Source organism: Xiphophorus hellerii, chromosome 4 (genome assembly GCF_003331165.1).
Source record: "Xiphophorus hellerii strain 12219 chromosome 4, Xiphophorus_hellerii-4.1, whole genome shotgun sequence".
NCBI classification, from domain to species: domain Eukaryota; kingdom Metazoa; phylum Chordata; class Actinopteri; order Cyprinodontiformes; family Poeciliidae; genus Xiphophorus; species Xiphophorus hellerii.
The window spans coordinates 17,712,398-17,732,720 of record NC_045675.1 but is presented as its reverse complement, the minus strand read 5'-3'; the positions used below and the strand labels follow the sequence as shown (position 1 = coordinate 17,732,720).

The 20,323-nt window shown below is 37.3% G+C and overlaps 1 protein-coding gene across 1 annotated transcript in view; it reads right to left on the bottom strand.

Annotated features, from left to right (window-relative positions):
- The window catches only part of galnt18b (UDP-N-acetyl-alpha-D-galactosamine:polypeptide N-acetylgalactosaminyltransferase 18b), an 89,661-nt gene that overhangs the window by 29,938 nt on the left and 39,400 nt on the right, over nucleotides 1-20,323 (bottom strand). Inside the window, exons 2-6 of the mRNA XM_032561444.1 lie at nucleotides 18,153-18,348; nucleotides 13,500-13,666; nucleotides 3,641-3,824; nucleotides 1,525-1,722; nucleotides 1,237-1,351 (exon numbers count right to left, since the gene is read on the bottom strand). Of these exons, the coding sequence (XP_032417335.1) occupies nucleotides 1,237-1,351; nucleotides 1,525-1,722; nucleotides 3,641-3,824; nucleotides 13,500-13,666; nucleotides 18,153-18,348 (860 nt within the window). The remainder of the gene's footprint in view (nucleotides 1-1,236; nucleotides 1,352-1,524; nucleotides 1,723-3,640; nucleotides 3,825-13,499; nucleotides 13,667-18,152; nucleotides 18,349-20,323) is intronic.

Sequence of the window (20,323 nt, the reverse complement as noted above, 5' to 3'; positions counted from 1 at the left end):
TAATGCTGACAAGTCTCAACAGACGGATCAACGGGGGGGAAGATGATTGTTCAGACTTCAGAATCAATCAGTATTGATTTTTTGTTCTTGCTAAAACTACACAAGTAAGAAGGTATGTTGCAATGCCTTCTGAGTAGCTAAAGGATAATTTCTTCTGCTGTGTTGACTATTTTAGAAGTGTTGGGTCAAGTCGTTAAAAAATGTGATCTGCAAAGTCAAGATGACTATTTCACTGGTTTCTAACAATCTCTCTGAAGAATCATGAGTTACCTTTTAAATAATATCTGGAATGACGTCTACCTTGTTACATTTTGCAGGCTGGGGTTTTCTGAAACTGCCCAAACAGCTTTTCTTCTGCAGTAAATATCTGTATATGCTAAAATAGATAATGACTAACATAACTCCCCAGCTACATGTGGACAAACTGCTGGAATATTACAGACATGCATAAGCCTGCATGTGTTCATAGCATTTTGAGATCAATTGGACAGATTCATTCATGAGCTTGCGGTTGCCATGACAGCATTGTAGGTGGAAATAATGGAGCAGTATATTGGAGAAAAAAAAGTTTTTTAGAGTGATATCTGACCACAGATTTGGGAAAGCTTTTGAATTCCTGATGTTCAAAGGGGATAAATGATCAAAATTTGTATTCCTTTTAAATCTGGTGTTTCTTTAAAAAGAAGTGTGCTGCTCCAGATTTGATTCCTTCTCTGTGGTGTGCTTTTTACCACCTTCTCAATGGGGTTTTTATTGTCAGTGTTGCGCAGACTCAGCATTGTCACTAAAATCAAGGCTGCATTCAGTTGCAACACAAAAAGACCGAAAGGATTCTTGTAGGCAGGAACAGAAGATGAAATTTATGTCACAGGAGCTTTGTGGATAAGCCAAAGATCAAGCCAGCCTTGGTGTGAATCCCTCCTAAAATTGATTCGGACTCAAAGGCAGACATATTGTATGACAAACTAAAGTGATTTCAACTAGTTTTAGAATTTAGAAATGCCCAGCAATTACTGCACCACTCTGTAAAAAGCTCTATTAGCACTAATTGTTTAACATACTGCAACACCACCAAAATACTGCCACACACTTAAATCAAATACCATGTATCGAATACTTTTATGGTTTTATGGAAAAAGGTGAACCCTGGAGCTCTCCCCTTTACAGCCACTGTAATATTTTTCCCTCACATTTTCTGAATAAACAATGGACTTCATGGCCAGAGGCATTACTCACCCTGATGCCCAGCTCCACATTTTCTCCCCCATACACCTCCATGCCTTCATCCAGCAGACCAATCTCCTCAAAGTACAGTCTGTCCACCACAAAGCAGCCAATCAGAGCCGGGCTCCTGAAACATTTACAATGAAGATCAGTTTTGTTCGATGGTTCTCATACTGACAGTAAGGACCCAAATATATATATACAGTATGTAATAATGTTAAAAATCACAATCTAGAATTTTTAGATTACTGACATTTAGTAATTTAATGTCAGACATATAACGGTGCAGGTTTTACTTACTGGATTGGGGCACTTTTGTTGCCCCTGTGCCACCAGGTCTTGGGTGGATTGAGGTAGCGGCACCAGAGTTCCCAGTCAAAGCCCTGGGCGGACAGTGGATACTCTTCAATCTCAAACGTGTCGTACTTGATGTTGTCAAATGATGGGGAGATTATGCGTGTTCTGTCCTCTTTAATTCTCAGCAGTATTGGTTCAGCCCTGATAACATGGAGAAAGATTTTAATTTCATCATTTGCATTTAGTTTGACAAACTTACTCTCCATAGAACATATTTTAAAAGTGATTTCCAATAAAATATGAAAAAAAAAGATATCTACTTATAACAAATTCAATTTTATTAATGAAAATATTTGTCAGTAAAAGATATTTATGTAAATATGCTAGAATTAGATCAAAAAGCTACTTAACATATTTAATCCCCAGTAGTTCCAAGGTTGGAGTCCACACACCTTTGAGGTGGCTGTGTTGCTAACACTAATGAGTCACCTCTCCAAATCACTTAATTCAGTTATATGACCACAAGTGTATAAAATCCAGCAAAAAGATATCTTCTATAAAAATTTATGAAAGAAAGGGTAACTCTCAAGAGCTACATGAGTTCCACTGTCGAACCAGGACAGGATCCCACCTGTGCAAGTTTAGTCTAGAAATCTCTTCACAACTAGATAATGTAGATATGTTAGTAGTTTTATAACCAAGAAGATACAGTTGTGAATGAAAGCAACTCAGCCACAAAGTGGAGAGACAGAGGGGTCAGCAGATGCTGAGGTAAATAGTGCACAGAGCAATGTGCTGAGCAATATCTTTTTTAAGCAACACTTGTAGGCATTTAGGAACTGTCCAAACGCAGTTGCAGTTTCTTTGATGGTAAAATGTTTTTCTCCTAATTTCCTAATGTCAGATTTCAGCTTCTGAGTAGTTAGGGGTCTCCTATATCATATCTATTAATCACAACAACATTCTCTACGGACTACACTGTTATAACTGAGTTTTTTTTAAGAAATGCAAATGTATTTGATATTGTCATTGTGAATCAAATAAAACCTCTCCTAAATAAATGTAAAAAACAAAAATCAAAACAGGTTCAAAGTAACTACTGCGTATTATAATAGAAGGAACCAAGTCTCTCTTTTCAGAGGAAATGTTCCAGCAAGTTTAAAAGAAACTCTTGAATTACAAATGAGAGACAGAAAAGTGCATCAGTTCAAACAAGTACATCAGGCTGTTTTGTGAAGGATAAACACGTTGCCTGTATAACAGGTCACACACCTTTGTGTTGTAATGATCAGAAAAAACAGAGTTGGACAGTTTAAATGTGGTTTTGGTTTTCCCGTGTTTGTCTGAGAAAATGTTATCTGTATGCCAGGAATTCAAAACAGTTTCCACAAATCCAATTTCTTGTCTCAAGCTGATATACAACTTTAAACAACATAGTATATATGTATTTTATACATACCTAAGACCATTGTTTTAAACCCATGTTTACATAGTAAGAAACCATAACTAACAGTGACAACAGTCAGTGTCATAATCCTTCTTTAATTCAGATTGCTTTAAAAACATGCATATGAATGCAAAGTATTAAGAATGGATTAGCTGCATGGAACTTCACTGCAAACTTATTCTTGATAATTACCAGCTCAAGGGATTCACCTGCATTTTGTTTTATTTTTATAGTTTATGCATTTGGTTGATGGTTTCGACAAAGCACAAATTGGCTTAAGTGTGTGTGTGTGTGCAAGTTTAAGTGTCACAATAGTGTAAAATAAACATACGGTACATATTTTGAACATTATTAATACTAAGAGTTATAGTTAATAGCATACACAGTAATGTAATGAATGCACTGTAAATACAGACATATTTTAGTTATTGCGTTGCTTGAGAAATTAAAGAAATACAATTTCTTAGTCGTACAATTACTTATCAGTTATTACCTATTGTTACATTTTATATACAATGCTAGCTTTTTAGAATAACATTAATCTACTCAAGATTTATTGAAACATGATGCATTATTCTAAATTTCCAGAATGACTTTAAATGACTGAAGAACTTGTGAACATCTGTTAAACCTAGCTAATATCACTTCACGCTGCACTTGTGAGTGACTCACCAGCCGACATTGAACTCAACGTGGGCATCAAATAGGGCAACAACTGGGGCAGTGGCAGCCCTCCATCCACTCACTCTGGACCGGATCAGCCCCTCCTGCCTGGTGTGACGTACTATCTTTATGAATCCTGGATGCTGACTGTTTGTTTCCGACACAAAGTCCTGCAGTTTTTCCTTGAGCTCATCTGCGAACAAATCAAACAGAATGTATTTTGCATCAGTATCAGCAGTGCTTTTGAAGATTCCCTTCAGGATTAGGTGAGTAAAGTGAGAGTTGCCTCAAGCAAACCACCCACAAGACATCATCATGTTCTCCTCCAGTGGGCAGTTTTTCAATGGGCAGAGGCCAAAGGCACTCATGCTTCATTGCTTTGATCAGTGGACCAAATAGGGAGCAGCTTGAGCAGACTGCTGACTTCCATGGGGTTTAACAGCCATAACAGGGCCTCTGCAATATTGAGTGTCAGCCTGCAATCCTTTTCAACACATGGCAGATGTCCATATTAAAAGTTTATCTTCATTATTACCTGACTCATACACAGTTTGAGTGTGTATGAGTCAGGTAATACACACTCTGCAAGATGAGATCATACTGAGTGTTAGTGGAGCAAAATCATCATTTCTGGGCTTTTTTTTTCTTGGAAATGTAATGAACTACAATACTGGATTAAACTTTCTATTTTATTTGGTATTTATACATATCAGGATTTTTCAAGATATATCATTAGCTGAACATTTGTAAGTAATTGAAGGCTGTTTTGTTTTTTAAAATAATTTTACAGAAATAAGAAAGTGGCTTTTTCTGATTACAGAAAATTAAATATATCCTTCAATTAAATCCATACTTTATGGTAGAGAGCACCAGCTGTAAAGTGGAGCACTAGTACTGTTGTATCACATCTGGAAGGTCTTTATATCTATGGATGGTCTTTAAAGGTGGACTTTCCATATGCTCCTCTAGTAACTATGAATTTTCAGAAGTTACTCTGCTTTCCTTCCAGAAACATGTGTTAGTTGAACTTTGTCCCAGAATTTACTGGATGACGTTACCAGCAAGCTGTTTACTATTGTGCCTATAATGCCAAAGTACTGAAAATGGCAATTTTGCATGGCTCTAAATGTTCAGAACAAAGTAAAGTTTGTGGGACATCAACTCCTTTTCCTTCATGTTTTCTGTCTTGGCATTTCAGGCATACCTTATAGAGCAGCTTGCTGCCTTACATAAAAACTATGTCTTACGACAAAATTTTAATTCAATGATTGACATATTGGTATAACCTAAACCAGTTAGCTTATTTGCATGGATTTGTGGGTGTGTGGATGCATGTTTGTGCCAGTGGAGGGAGTGGAGGGGTGAACTTGTCACCTGAAGTCACAAAGTTGCTATAGCGGTGAGAAGGGCAGGAAGCCTGCAGCACTCATTACCCAAGAGCAGCAAAGAGCAGTTAGCCTTCAGTCATAAATGCAACAGCAGCCCCAGTCAGACACACAGGCACCCCCACAGAACAGCCTTAAATAGAGATAAGTTGGCAGTAAAGCACAGCAACAGCAGCCCTCAGGCTAAAGAGGCACTGGGAGTGAAGCAGGCCACCGAACTTCTCGACCTAGTCCCCTATTCCAAGAAAGCCTGGACCCAGTTATCAGGGTAGCCAGGCACCTGCACAAGCCCCGGCAGCAAGACTGCCCAGCACCCGCCAAAGAGGAGAGAGACCATCACACTGCAGCTGTGGGTAGTGAAGAGAGGGCGGTCACAAAGCCATACCTACTTCCTGAGTTAGAACCTAGAGTGGAAGGAGGAGTATGTGTTGCTTTTAATGCCCTCCTGTTTTGAATAGTGTGTGCATATTAGGATCAAGGGTATAGGATTTAATGTTCTTCTGTGTACCGCCATGACAAAATTCATTTCTTTTTTAATATTTTAGAGTCAACCATCTTGAAATAAAATTTCAATGTTTTATGAGTGATTCCACATCATTTGCTGAATTAATGAAAAAGTATGGCACGACTTCAGTTTCATTATCATTTTTAAGGACCTGGCAAGACATCTTCATCTCACAATGCACATAATGAGATTACTTTTGTGTTGTTCTAGAGTCTCTGCTACAATATTTAAGTTTTAGTTGTGTTGATTCTGTAGCAGTGATGCCATGCATAAAGTGCAGTACCCATCCTGCAGAATTTGTTTTTTTAGCAATGCCCAAAAACATCAATAACAACCAGGTTTATCTGGTGACCTGACTGTATGTTTCAGTGTCAAATAAGTTAGATATTTTTCAATAGCATCATGTCATTCTGTGCCATTAAAAGAAAGGCAGATAGAGTGAGTGCAAAGTTCTCTGATGTAAATTGTCTCTTCTTGCTTAATGACTAATGGGATAGACTCTATAGGTGTTGCATTACAATTTTACAAGTTAGAAAACCGATTATGTCTGTGTCTAGACTTAGCTGGGTAAATTAATACACATGTTTACTGCTTTTAAGAAGGAATGATTCATGGATAAATAGCAGAGACATTAGGTTGTTTTTCTCTTTTCTGTGCCTGCTGATTCTCAGCAGGGGTAGGTGTTTTCTCCAACAGACAGAAAGTAACTTGCAGCAGCATATTTTTTCCCCTTTCTATTTTTCTAATGTGCACAGCATGAAACAGGTAACTATCATGTTTGTTCATTATGGGGTGGTCAGAATTGTGTTCTCATAGACTTAATCAACCAGCGGTACCCTGTACCAACTCATGTTTTACAACACTTATCAGAAAAATTTGCTTCTGAAGTCATTTACGTTGGTCTTCTAAAATTAGCTGAAGGAAGTGGCAGAGATTTGCGTGAAAAGGCTGCTGCAACAGATTTAATAATGTTTATTTCTTCAATAATTAAGACACCCTAATGTGTTGGGAATTTAAAAATAAGAGTGATGTGGCATTATGGCTCATAACAAATCACAATAAAGCACACACCATTACGCGAGCAATGGCTGATGGCTACCGCTCATCAATCTTTCAGGACTGATATCCCGCTGTAGCTCTGCCGGAGTTACACTGAAGTTACACAAAAAGCAAGTGAGTTTTCAAGCATAACTGTGCAGTCATGAAATAAATCCAGCAGCTTATGATTGTAAATCTAGCTGAAATGTCATCTCAGAAGATAATGAGCAAAGTTAATGGTAAGTGAAAAAAAAATTAACATGTTATTTTGGTCAGATCAGTCTTGCCTTAAATCACACATAACACAGAAACAAACCACATCAATACTGATTTAGATTCTTGCAAAATATAGAAAGCAGGGGATATTTTAACAATTAGGATAATACCCATGTTTTGTAATATAATTTACACCTATTTTATACTTGTACAATTATGCTCATGGAAGTCTAACCTGAAATACGATTTTTGTTTTTAGAAAATGAACACTGCATTCATGCATGTTCCTCTGCAAGCATCATCTATTACCATTAGAGCATTTCTTCTCACACAGCAGATGGCAGATCGGCATGGTTACAGGTCTCACACTTGCTTTTTAGTTTGAGCTACAACACTTGCTTGGCAGCTTCTCAGTACATAAGTCCACCACAGCAAAATTTGTGTCTGAAACATCCAGCAGGTACTGGCTCTTCCTCGGCAATCAAACCCACGGCCCACTGGCAGTTTGTTAAAAAACAGTGTGAGTGAAGCTCTAGCCTGAAGTTTGGCTTTGCTAGTTTTGGCTGATATCACCCCACCTTTGTGTACCCTCCAGCTTTCATTAGCTGGTTTGGGAACAACATCGTGCAAGATATCCAACAGTGACTGGAACGTCTCTGCACACCTTAGGCTGCTGAATAAATCCACATTAGATTACTGCTCTCACAGCAAAACACAATGTTGAAATGGAAAGCGAGATTCAGGTTCTTCCTGGCAGACAAAACAATGCATTAATGAAACAAAAAATGTTAACATTTTGAACAGGATTAACATAAAATTAATATTATGACCTATTTTTTCATCCCAGATCAGTCTATTTTTAAGTGCGATAAATTGACAAAGTTAAAGTGTTAATTAAGAGCCATCAACCTCACTGTCTCCTTTTTAATTAGTCAAAAAAAAGGCTGCTTAAAAAAACTGAAATAGCTTAAAACACATTCATTGGAAGCAGTGGCTGCTTATTAATCTGTTCTGGTCTCTGATCTACCTTGTCTGGTTCAGAAACATGGCACTGAAGCAAAGAGGAGCCGCACCATCTGGAGGTATAAAATTTTAACTCCAATATGATGCAACATGTACTAGTCCTTAAACCTGATGTGATTCCATTCATATTTTATTGTAACATAGAATAACAATTGAACATCAATACTTCAATGAAAGTTATGAAGTCAGTTGCTTGATGCAGTATAGCAAAATTATAATCTTAAAAAAAATAACTGATTTTAAACAGTTTAAGTTTTAAAAAATCCTCAAAAGCATATTTAGAACAATTTAAATAATATAACACTGCATATGGATGTAACATAATATCTTACTGAGGTTATTCGGTGTGAAAACAAAAATTTAAGTTACTGTAATTATTCAACTTTTTCAACCAATTTGATATCCTGATGACTTGTGAAACCAAGCTACTATTGAATCTGCAGGTAGTTTTGGTAACACAAATGTCAGCATCACATTACATAAAAAGTTAAACAAAAATCGACAAACTTCTACTAAAAAAACCCCCAAAAACATAAACAACAGCAACAAAAAAAAACCTTTATGGTTAAAAAAATCTAATAAATTTAATAATATTTGACAAAAACTGGACGCAAATCAGAAATTGTTCCCTCTGTGCAATAAACCTCTGTGGTGTTCCCTTCCTGTAACTGTTTCTTCTCTATTAGGGGTCAGGGAAGAACAAATCTCCTGGAGCTGTGAGGATCACTCACAGCTGAGTCACCAACACTGGCAAGAAACCAAGACATCACTGACTGAGCTGAGTGTCTATCCTCATTTTCACTCTCAATGTGTACAAAGATCTTGGTATTATAAGACATAAAGCAATTTCACTTCCAACAGTAGATATGCTTATTTTTATTATTTACTCTATATGACATAAACATTTTAACTCTAAAATTCTCTACATCGTATTTTCCGGACCACAGAGCGCACCTTACTATTCGTTCACGCCGATACGTGCAGCGGCTCTATTTTCCTCCTGTACTGCCAGATCGATAGTCCTCAAATTAAAAGCTGCATCATATGAACTTCTTCGTGTGGTTTCCATGATGAGGAGGTATGAGTTTGAAAACATTTCTCACTCGTGCCTGCTGCTAGCATGTGCTTATTCTAAATGAAAATTAGCGCTTTCTTCTTTGATTTCCAATTTTGACTTATAATGATTCACTTCCTGTTAAATAGCCCCCTGTTGGATGAAGAAAAATCCACAGAAAAGCCGCACCAGGCTGTAAGTCGCATAGTTCAAAGCGTGGGAAAAAAGTACCGGCTTATAGCCCAAAAAATACGGTAGTTGATCACTTGAAAGACAACTTGGTAATGAATGCAACAAGCTCAGGTTGTTCTGGGTCGCTACAGATTCTGTAGTGACATTTTTTATATTTTCCATCTATGTGAGGAGATTTTCTCTGAATCCTTTACATGTAACTTTAAAGATCTAATCATTGTCTTCTGTACAGATCGTTTAATAGGTGAGCCCCCCTTCTTCAGTTTTCTTCCAAATCTGGCTGGGAGTTCACCAGTCGGGAGTTTTCAAGACACAGCTTGGAACACTATCCAATTACAAAAGAATCAGCTGGGTCAATTTGCCTTTTTCTCCCTTGATGGCTATGTATGTTCTCCTACATGCTAATGTCTTCTGGAGTTGAACTGTGACAACGCCAGGTGACTAATGTGAACAAGAGGGTGGCTGAGAGGTTAGGTGTGGACCCCTTCAAGAATCTCAGCAGAGTCAGGGGTCAACAGCCTGGCGATATTTAGAGCTCAGTCTTGGTTGAAATGATAGCACCAGGCCTATCGGCCGCAGTGTGGCAGAGTGCTCAAACAAATAGAGTGAAATGCCATCAGCAAAATGTCGCAGTGTCACTTGGGACTCTGAAGAAGCTGAAGACGACAACTCTCCAGCTCTCGGTTATGTAATGAAATATGAATGTTCCTTGCTCGTGATGTGGTAATCTGTCTGTGCTGGAAGGAGAATAGAGGTTGTGGAAACTTTTAGGTTTTCACATTTACATTTTTTAATAGACATCTTAAACTTTCTGGTCAATAATAGCCTGAGGGAGCACGACCATACTTATTCTAGAGTGTTAAATTAACAAAATTTATTTAAATTCAGTTTCAGGAGCCTCCAGGACATGCCACATTTTGGTCGATTGACTTTGGCAAACAGTTTTTCCCACGTTGATAATCTAATTCCTTTTTGAAAGCAGCAGAGCCAATTAAAAAGCATAAAACTTATAAATGGCTTTGGCACTCAGTCATTACCATTTTTAATAATGGCTTTCTGCCTTTATAATATAGTCCTGTAGAGAAAACTACCAGCTCCACCTTTCACATATAACTACAGGTTGATGTTTTTCCCTTATACATGGTACACTCTAACCTGACTTCTCAGGATACACTAACTATGTTTCTAAGTCAACAAGACATGCAGCGAATGCAGATGAAAGAATTAGGCTTAGAAATAAAGACAAGGCTCATTGCAAACACCTCATCACCTTGCTGGATTGTTGCGTGCCTCTGGGCAAATTTCCTGGCTCTGCAGCTAATTAGTGTTATTCATCCATCGGCTCAACCCAGCGAACACGGCCCCCTAATTAACATTAAGAGAGCCTGGAGACCATCAGAGGAGCAACGGACATCATAGATTTCTCTAAACATGTAAATGCTGATTTCTGAATTACCAAGGTGTTCCTGAATTTGCATTTTCCCCTCTGGATATTTTACATACATGAATGGTTAATATCAAGTGATTTCACCAGAAAATTTCATTTTTAGATGACAAAATATATTTTGACTTTGAATATGAGGCTAGTATCGTCACTTGAGAGACATTCGGACCATCAGCTGCTTAGTATTTCAACTAGAAGCTATCACTTTGAGACAATTGAGTCAAAGGAAGTACTCCTGCACAAAACGTTTCAGTTATTTATTTTTATATAAAAATGTTAGTTTAGTGTATTGAACAAAGGTATTTCATTATGAAAAACAAATCCAAAACATTTGAAGCTGTCATTGCAGCAAAAGTTAGTTCAATCTATCAAAACAGATCGCAGAATACATTTTGATTTTTATTTGGTAAGAAAAAAAGTTGACTACCATTAAACTTTTTTCTTACAGTTTGAGCTGGACAACCTAAAAAACACAAATAAAAAGTGACGTTTTTAGGTGTAAAAGGACAAAGGTTCAAGGGTTCTCTCAATACATTCACAAGATTTTGCATACCTGGTTCAGAGCAGATTTATTGTTTAATGGACATTTGTGCTAAAACATGCCAGTATTTTGACAGTGTCACAGGAAGTTTGAGAAAAGTTGGCAAAGAGCACTGGATTATTTTGTTGCCACAATCAAAAATGTGCAAACACAAACTTTTTTTTGGTTTAAACTTTAAGACAGCAAGTTGCTCTTTATGTGCTTCAACTTTATAAAGTTCTTTCCAAACTTCTGTGGACAGCTCACTAGTGTCAGTCGTCATAACACCACAGTCATCCTTCAACAGCTCATCTCCTGGGAGATTTCAGAGCAAGACATCAATTACATGTGAGACGCATGCTTGTCTTTGTTGGCATCAGGGATTATTGTGAGGAGGGAAGGACTAAGGTGCAGACCCACATCAGAAATTGACAGACTAAAACTGAAAGAAATGTTGACTTACTCTGCACAACTAGCCAATATTCTCATAAAAAACCCATAAGCAAGGTAAGAAGAAAATCATCTAATACAAAAAATATATATATACGTAGTAAACACAACCTTATCACCTTTGCCACTAAATTGTTAATTACTGATTTGATTGTAGATCCTAGTTCAAATATTTTTAGCTAAAATCAAAACAAGCAAACCCACACTAAAATACATATCAATTCATGTGTTTCCATCTTGTTTTAACTTAATAATAAAATACAGAAAAACCACTGACCATAAAAATGTGTTGCAGGTTTCTTTCAAAGTAGCAGAAGATGGGGAATTACAAGAAAATTGTCACATATGCATCAAATAACAGGTTATTAACATGTTTCGATTCTTATTGAACTCAAATGAAGAATCACATCAAAACATGTTCTGTTTGTTGATGTGTTTTGCAGACTGAAAAAAGTATTTATGGTACATTTAAGGATTAGAAACCCAGCCTCATCAGAATTTCCAACCTTTGACGTACTACTAACCAAACACATTCAGGGAATAGCTGAACTATTTCAATTACTGACCATTTGATCAGTGCATTTCTAATCATGTGACAAAGCCAGACATGCACAATATATTGATTCATAATCATCATAGCAAAATCAATATTACCAAGATCAAAAAACTAATGTGCTTTGAATTTCCACACTACATTCCAATAATATATCTGTCAGATTAGGTGCTCTTAAACACCTTTGATTGCACCATATGAATAGTTTTAGGGGTTGAAAGGCAAAATTGTACATTTTAACTATGGAACGGAGACAAAAGAAAAATGTGGAATAGTTGTAATTGATATCATCATAAAATTCAGCAACAGTCTCATAACTTCATATTTTTCTCATACATGAGAAAAACATGTATGAACTAAGGACTAGCCCAAGATGTCCTTAGTCCCTGTTGCCAGACATTAATCAAAGGTACATTTATGATTCAGGTTCTGTTAAGGTCTTTAAGCCTAAATTTTTATGTAGTTGATCTTTTTAAAAACTTTTTATGAAAGGTAATAACATGTAACTTTAACAATAGAGTAAATTAACAATATTTTATTATATCTAATAAAAGATTATGGTTCTGGGAGAGATTCTTAATGCATTGTTAAACATTTACTGTATTTATAACAAAACTGTTTTCTTAGCACAGTGGCACAGTTGGTAGAGCTGTTGCCTTGCAGCAAGAAGGTCCTGGGTTCGATTCCTGGCCCGGGGTCTTTCTGCATGGAGTTTACATGTTCTCCCTGTGCATGCGTGGGTTCTCCGGACTCCCACAGTCCAAAAACATGATGGTTAGGTTAATTGGTCTCTCTAAATTCTCCCTAGGTGTGAGTGTGTGTGTGCATGGTTGTTTGTCCTGTCTGTCTCTGTGTTGCCCTGCGACAGACTGGCGACCTGTCCAGGTTGTACCCCGCCTCTCGCCCGGAATGTTAGCTGGAGATAGGCACCAGCAGCCCTCCTACCCCTCTAAGGGACAACGGTGTACAGAAAATGAATGGATGGATGTTTTCTTAGTTTAGACTTGCCTACATTTTACTTATTATTATTTTTTTAAAGCATTTTAGTCCTTTAAAATGTGTGGCAAACAACTATTAAACATTTTTGTGTAGATTGTATTTGCTTCTTATCACTAAACCCACAAAACTCGAAAGCTTTGAGTCCAAGTGCACAGTGTAAACTTACACAACACAGCGAATGCACTGATATGTATGCTGTTTATCAGAAGTTAATCTCAGTGGCTTTGGAAGCATGTGCAGGTTGAGTAACTGTGTATAAACAGGCTGTTATCGTACAGCAGCCTATAAAAAAAAAAAGTACTGAAGAATTCATAGTATCTTCTGTATGACAGACTGGTGCACACTGCTTCCACATGCTGATAAAGTCAAAGCTGCAAAGTGCCCGTCACACCTGCATTTTCAACTCAGCTAAAGCTTTAAAAAATAACTTTAAAGATGGGACTTTGCTGTCAGCTGTTTGGTGGAATGAGATTTTTTTTTTTTCTTTACCGTTATTGCTGTTGTCGTCCACTAGGATAATCTCTTTAAGAAGGTGGGAGGGTGTCCTGTTGATGGCAGAGTGGATGGATCGCAGGATGACTGACAAGGCTTCATTCACAAATATGAACACAATGCTCACTTGAGGAAGGTTCAGAGGATAAGTGATGTTTCTGCACCTAAGGAAGACAGATAAAAGTCCTGGTAAGTGAGGCTACAGATACTCAACCAACCCCCCCCAAAAAAACCTCTTTGTTTTTAAATAAAATGATATTACCATGATTTATATCACAACTAACTGGTTTGTTTGGTTAAGGAATTATATTTGTTATTTTCTATACAACACAGCATTTGCTAGTAGGAAGCAGTATTTTTTTTACGCACATAGTACCATTTTATAGCAAATGTGTGGCAGAGGAGCGTGGGATGTAGTCCCACAGTAAAGTCCGTGCCAACAAGCAACTAACAAATATGCGCACCCGACAGAACTTACTTTTTGGCGTGGTTCGTCGTGGGTGCACACGCGGTGTTCCTGCCACAGTTGTCATATCTATCCTAGCTTGTAATTTTCAGTGTCAAACATTTTGCCGGTTCCGATATTCAAGCAAAACAATTTCCGGATTAATGCGCCCCAGGGGAGGAAGTCACGTGATGACGTAATGATGTCATCAGGACGTTGCATCCATTGAGTATTGCTGGGTTGCAGACACGTGACCCGGATGGGGCGCGAAATTCAGATGGAGGTCCGGAAGTGGATTTCTCCGGTTCAAAACAAAGCAAACTGGATCACAACCAGTATGCTAATGCCCTAAATAGGCTGAAAGAGACGAGGCGTCTCAAAAAACACGCGTATATTTAGGATATGATCCGTATTATCTCGGTAAAAAAAGACTTCTTGTATAATCCTGAGGATTTACCCGGTGTCAAAGTGATCCACATAACTAACAAGATATCTCTGGAGCTGCAGGGTTCATATTATACGATGAACCAGAAGAAAGTTTTCAAAAGCCTGGAGAATACAATTATTTAATTTCAGGTTGGGTCAAATATTTAGGATCAAAAGAAGCATTAAACGACTGTGGACTTGTTTCTGTCAGGTGAATAATGAGTTGTGCTATTTTAAGTAATTTGTCTATGATAACGATGCTATCGCTAACAACGAACTAACCCATGTTATTTCTATGTACTTGGATCTCCTGGTAAATAATATTTATCTTCTGTAAACCCAAATTCATGCTGGAGTTGTATGTTAATGTTGAGTCGTTATAGGATGCTGGATTCAGGTCCAATGTAGGTCAACTATTCGCAGCTATCTACAGAAACACCATGTTCATGTCTGGCCACAAACTATATTTGTGGCCAGACATGAACCATGTGGGGGAATAGTCATCTTAGGTGATGGACTTTTGAGCTGCAATGAAGGTACTGTTGTTTTTTGTCTGGTTTTTAACCTGCCTGGATGTCCATTGTAAATATGCAGCACAGCTTCTCCAGTTTTTTTTTTACCTGAACACCGTCAATAAACACCAGCTGATGTGAACTATGGCATTGGGCTATCTTTTCTTTTTGTCTGCGTTATAACAGAGCCCTGCCACTCTAAGTATCTATTTTATCTTCAGTTGTTATAAACATGACTTATAAGAAATTTGACTTTGCATTTTGACATATTGAAATCCGTCTCTTTCAGAAGCTCCTGCTCCTTCTGACACTCCCCCTTCAGCTCGTCATCACAACAATGGTCCTCCATTATGCCGCTTACAACCATTTTCAGGAGCGTTGGACTGAGAACTATTTCGTATGGTTCAGCTGATGCGCAGTTCCACCAGGTGTTTGCTAATTGCTGCTAGTCTGGTGGAGCTGAGTAGGGAAAAAGTGGGAGCTGCAGACTGTAGATCGGAGGGTAGACTGTAGATCTACCCTAACGTTTTGTGGAAACAAGCATGTAGAAACCCTTGAATGGCTGCCAAAGGAGAGTCAAGGATTTCTCAAACAGGCCTGAAAGAATCAAGGTAACATTCCAGGTATGTTTGTGATGAAGGAATAACATTATATTTCAAAGCTCAAAAAATACATTTTGCATAACACTTCACCCCTTCAAGCTATTATCATATATCTACACTAGAATTATGTAAAATAAATGGATCTGTATGGATAGAAACAAATATTTATACTGAGGTCTGGAGTGAAATCAGCTCTCTTATGCTCTCTTATAAAAATGTATGACAATATGTTCATATTTTTAATGTTTTCATCTATCCATAAATACACTTTTTCATTTTTAATTGGAAATATATACATAATATTTGTGCAAGACCTTTCTTATAGCTGTAAACGACAGGAGTAGTAGTCTTATGTTTAAATCCTGTAATAATGTCTTGGCACAAGCTTTTAGTTTAAATGTAGAGAATGAATTGTGGTGTAATTCTAATCTAATTCATTACCAACTAGTGTGTTAAATGTCACACTGCTGTTCATGAATCTCCTCTGCTCCCTGTTGGATTCACACAATGTTATGGCTGGGGCACTTAAAATGTGAAACAAAGATGCAAATTATGTATGATTAACGTCTTCACCTGAAACAGTTTTGCATGTGCAAGGAAACAGTATTAATGTAACCTGCTCCTGCAAGAGTTGTGGCGAAAACTGGGTCACAGTCACCATGTTGTGGTATCAACAGTTTTCACTTTGTATAAACATGATGCTTTAAGCCTAGGATTAAATCAAAAGTCAAATTTCAACTGTAGGGCCGTTCTTCAGGGATAAGAGAATTCTGCAGAGTCTATTTAATAAAAAACCTTAATTTCTACCAAAAGAGCTAGGGTCTAAACAAGACACCAGGGAGTTTAATCCTTTTATAGCTAGAAGCTCCAATAACATTTTTTTCTTGTTATGGCTGTACTTAAACCTCCTGTTATATTTTGGGTCAATTTGTAACCATAATGAGCATTAAAATGAGTTATTTTACATAGTTGCAATCCTCTACACATCTATTTAGTACAGAGATACTGTTTGGGTCAATTTGACCTGGCAGTCAAATTAAGGTATAAAAAGGGTCATAAGTGTTTAATACTAGTTGTTTCCGACTGGGAGGCTAATTTAACCTCATACAGTCACACAAACACACACCTTTTCCCTTTTCTCTTTACCTCACTAGTAAATTGTGAGAATTCAGGTGTTGTGAAGGCTTCTGTTTCCATGGGGAAACTTGATCCATGTTACGTGGAATCTCAGCAGAGGAAAGGGTAAGCACATAAATATTCTCTGCATTCTAGTCCTACAACATTACACACTGCATGATATAGTATTTTCCATAATTTCAAGAAAGAACCAGCAGAAATAAAAAGGTGACAGCCCTAGAGGTGCTGGGACTTATCTTCACTCTCATGGCATTGAGGTACAGAAGGATGTGTCTGAAATGTGAGCAGCCATCAGCATTAAGGTCAACTCTTAAGTCTGATGATTCTGATTGTGAAACAAATGATGAAAATATTAGTCATGTTCCTCCAAGCAAAATATCTGTCAAATGATGAAATGCAGTGGTTTTGACCTCCAAGAAAACTGCAGAAAATATAATAGACAGTAACACTAGTATGGCAGTAACTTGTGTTAAAGACATCAACTTTTGAGGTACTCTTGCCTAATTCAATGCAAACAATCTTTCTTGAAATGACTAAACTAGAAAGTAGGTATGTTTTAGAGGAGAAGTAGAAGGAGCTGGATAAAATGCATTTTCATACATATTTGGGTGGCGGTTCTCATTCTAGCAATATACTGTATGCTTTTCAAACAGCTAAATATGGCTTAAAAATCTCTGCAGCATGTGTTGCAAAGACCAGCTATGCATAGAAGATCTACCTTGCAAAGCCATCTTTAGGAGAAGTGTCAGCATACAAGAGTTGTAATTGATATGGCAAATGGTCTCACTAGGGGTCCAACATAACCTGTGACAATTTCTTCACATTGCCCTAAAAATGGAAAAAATGTTGCCCTAGTGAGCACTTTGCACTAAAGTGATGAAATCCGTACTTGAAAGGACCAGAAACCAAGTATGGACCTTTAGTACTATGGTACCAAAGGGGGGAATAGTTAGCTTGGACAAGGTCACTGTGTCATACAGCATCATGTGAATGACTGAACACTTGCTGCAAAAAAGTAAAAATATAATTTTCATGTAAAATCACTGACTTTTCTGTGTAAGCTTTCCTAGTGGACATTAAAAAAATAAAATAGTTGCATTTTTGTGAAAAATGAGTGAATTATCCTCATCCATCCTTCATATTTTAGAACATCATTGCGCTAAATATGGATTAAAATTGTTAGTAATGGATTTAATGATCAAATACACAAATGTTTTGGGTGAATTTTTTGGGTTCTGCTCCTACTGCTTTTTTTTTTTTTTTTTTAATCCCACGGTCAAATTAGCCTGGGGACATTATTTCTGCACCTCAGAAATGAACATAATAGGAGGGTTTACAATCCCTTTCTCTTTTGCATTTTCTTCACAAAAACTGTTACAAAGGCTAAATATCCAGAGGAACTTTAATGAGTATGAACAACATATGCAAAAAGGACGAGTGCAATAGGATCGCTGGTAAAAAAGAAAAAATACAACATAATAAACATTGTAGCATCTGTGTGCTATGTAGGTAAAGTACTTAGTTTTACCCATCGGGTCTGAGGTCAGGAATTGGCCTGCTTAAGGACAGACGATCACTGAGGTAGGCATTATATCCGTAGTACTGGAACATCTTCAGAGCCACCCTCCGGTTGTCTGGACTGAGCTCCTGGCCCCAGTGAGCGAACAGGGATGAGTCAGAGAATGAGGTGTCTGGTAGCCCATCTTCTCCCTTCCCTGGTGTTTCTGGGAGGCAAAAACAGATAAATAGTATGAATATCTGTCTGGGTCACAAGGCAAGGTTGATTTAGCACAAAATGACCTTTAAGCTGGTTGAATAAATAACAGTGCTTATAAAAACTGTGATGAATGCTTTATTGCTTGAGCTGCAATCTATGCTATCAGCTGAAAGGTGGTATATTATTTAAATATGTAGACTACTTGTCCTTCAGCAGAAATGTGATCTTCTATGAAGGCCCATGAGGATGGAGAGAATTATTTATCTTCTTAAAGAATCTGTTCACTGTCAGCTGTGATTAACTGTACTGAAGATGGCTTTAGGAAACCAATTTCTAAAAATATCTACACTAAAACACTTTAGTAAAGAACTAGGGTAGTATTAACTAATTTCTGCTCCTCAGAGGATTGTAGGAAGTCTTTTTGTTAAAATAAAACCTAAAAATAGACTGAATCAAAACTAACATCCATGAGAAGGAGGGATATTTCACAGTTTCCTAAGCCAAACACTACATTCTTGTTCATGATCCAAAACTCTGTGGATATCCAGACATTTTAAAACATTGATGGCATCCCTAAATGATTGGCATAGCTTCTAAGTCGCTAATCTAAACCTCCAGAAGAATGCCTGTTCTTAGATGGCAGCTTTGAAAAAATCAACACATAACATGAATAAAATCTGAGCAAAATTAAGCTGGAAATGAGAGTAAAAGTGTGTTTGCATAATTGTAATGTTTTGTTTATAAAACCTACAAGTAGGCTGTATTTGTTGCAGTTTTGTCATTTATCACATTAATGTGGTTGATTCAATGAGTTTGTGTTCCTGCAGAAAGTAATAATGAGTAAGGTCTGGGGAATAAAGAAAGTATTTACATTAATTCTGTAAGAGTCTTAGGTCTTTAATAGACTGCCTCAAAACAGATGCCACAAAACATGCAGCAATTATTTTTCAATTATTGATATCATTACTACTGCCAAGAGGTCATCCCTAAGAGGAATTACATTAATTTCTGGAAAAAGAGTTTATTTCCTGATGGTCTACTTCTGAGTCACAGATAATAATTCCAGAGTTTTAATTCAAATGTCCAAATCATGCATAAATTAAATCTAATTAAAAGTAACTCCTGAATCATGCATAAACATTTAATTAAAAACAGCATATGCAGGCACTATAACAACAAAATTAAGGCACATTTCATTGGAGATTTTTAGCATTTCATGTTGTTACTGACATTCAGGTTTTCAACTATTACTCTCATTTTATAGCTTTGTTTTCCTTTTCAGTGAAATGTACCAGAGAAAGAATAAGGATGGTTTCTGTTTATTTTGGCAACATGATAAGGATGAATTAAGAGCTTAGGATAGTAAATGAGGCTCGAGAGCCATTTTAAAGAGCTGAAGAAAAAAAAAAGACAGGACAAAAACAGGGGAAAAAAATAGGCTTTAGGTTTTTTGTGACTGCCTGTAAAACACAAGGTGGCGTGTGTGTGTGTGTGTGTGTGGGGGGGGGGGGGGGGGGGGGGGGGGGGCATGTTTGTATGCAGTGTGTTAAGCAGATTGTACTTTAAGCAGATTGGGAGTAGTTAATATTTATGAGCAGACTGTTTTTACGCAGGACTTACATTTTGTGTCAGCACAGTAAAAAAATAAACCACAGAGAGAAGGCAGGTGTGAAAGACTTACATTAAATAGCAAAACAAGAAGAATTTTCTCCAAAATGGCAGTAGATAACATTAAAAAGCTTACACTGTCGCTTAATGCTGACTTTGTTCAAATGTAATCCAATCCAATTATGCATTACACCATGTTTCAGATCTCTAATGTTGTCCATGCTGACACCTACCTACGATCAGAGCATATGCACTAAAAATGAATGATGCCAGGCCTGATTAATATCGTTTTTAATCTCATGAATGGATGGGTAGGTCATTTATCACTGAAAAAGCCTCTGGGGAAGAATGTAAGCCAGCAAAGGTAGCATGAT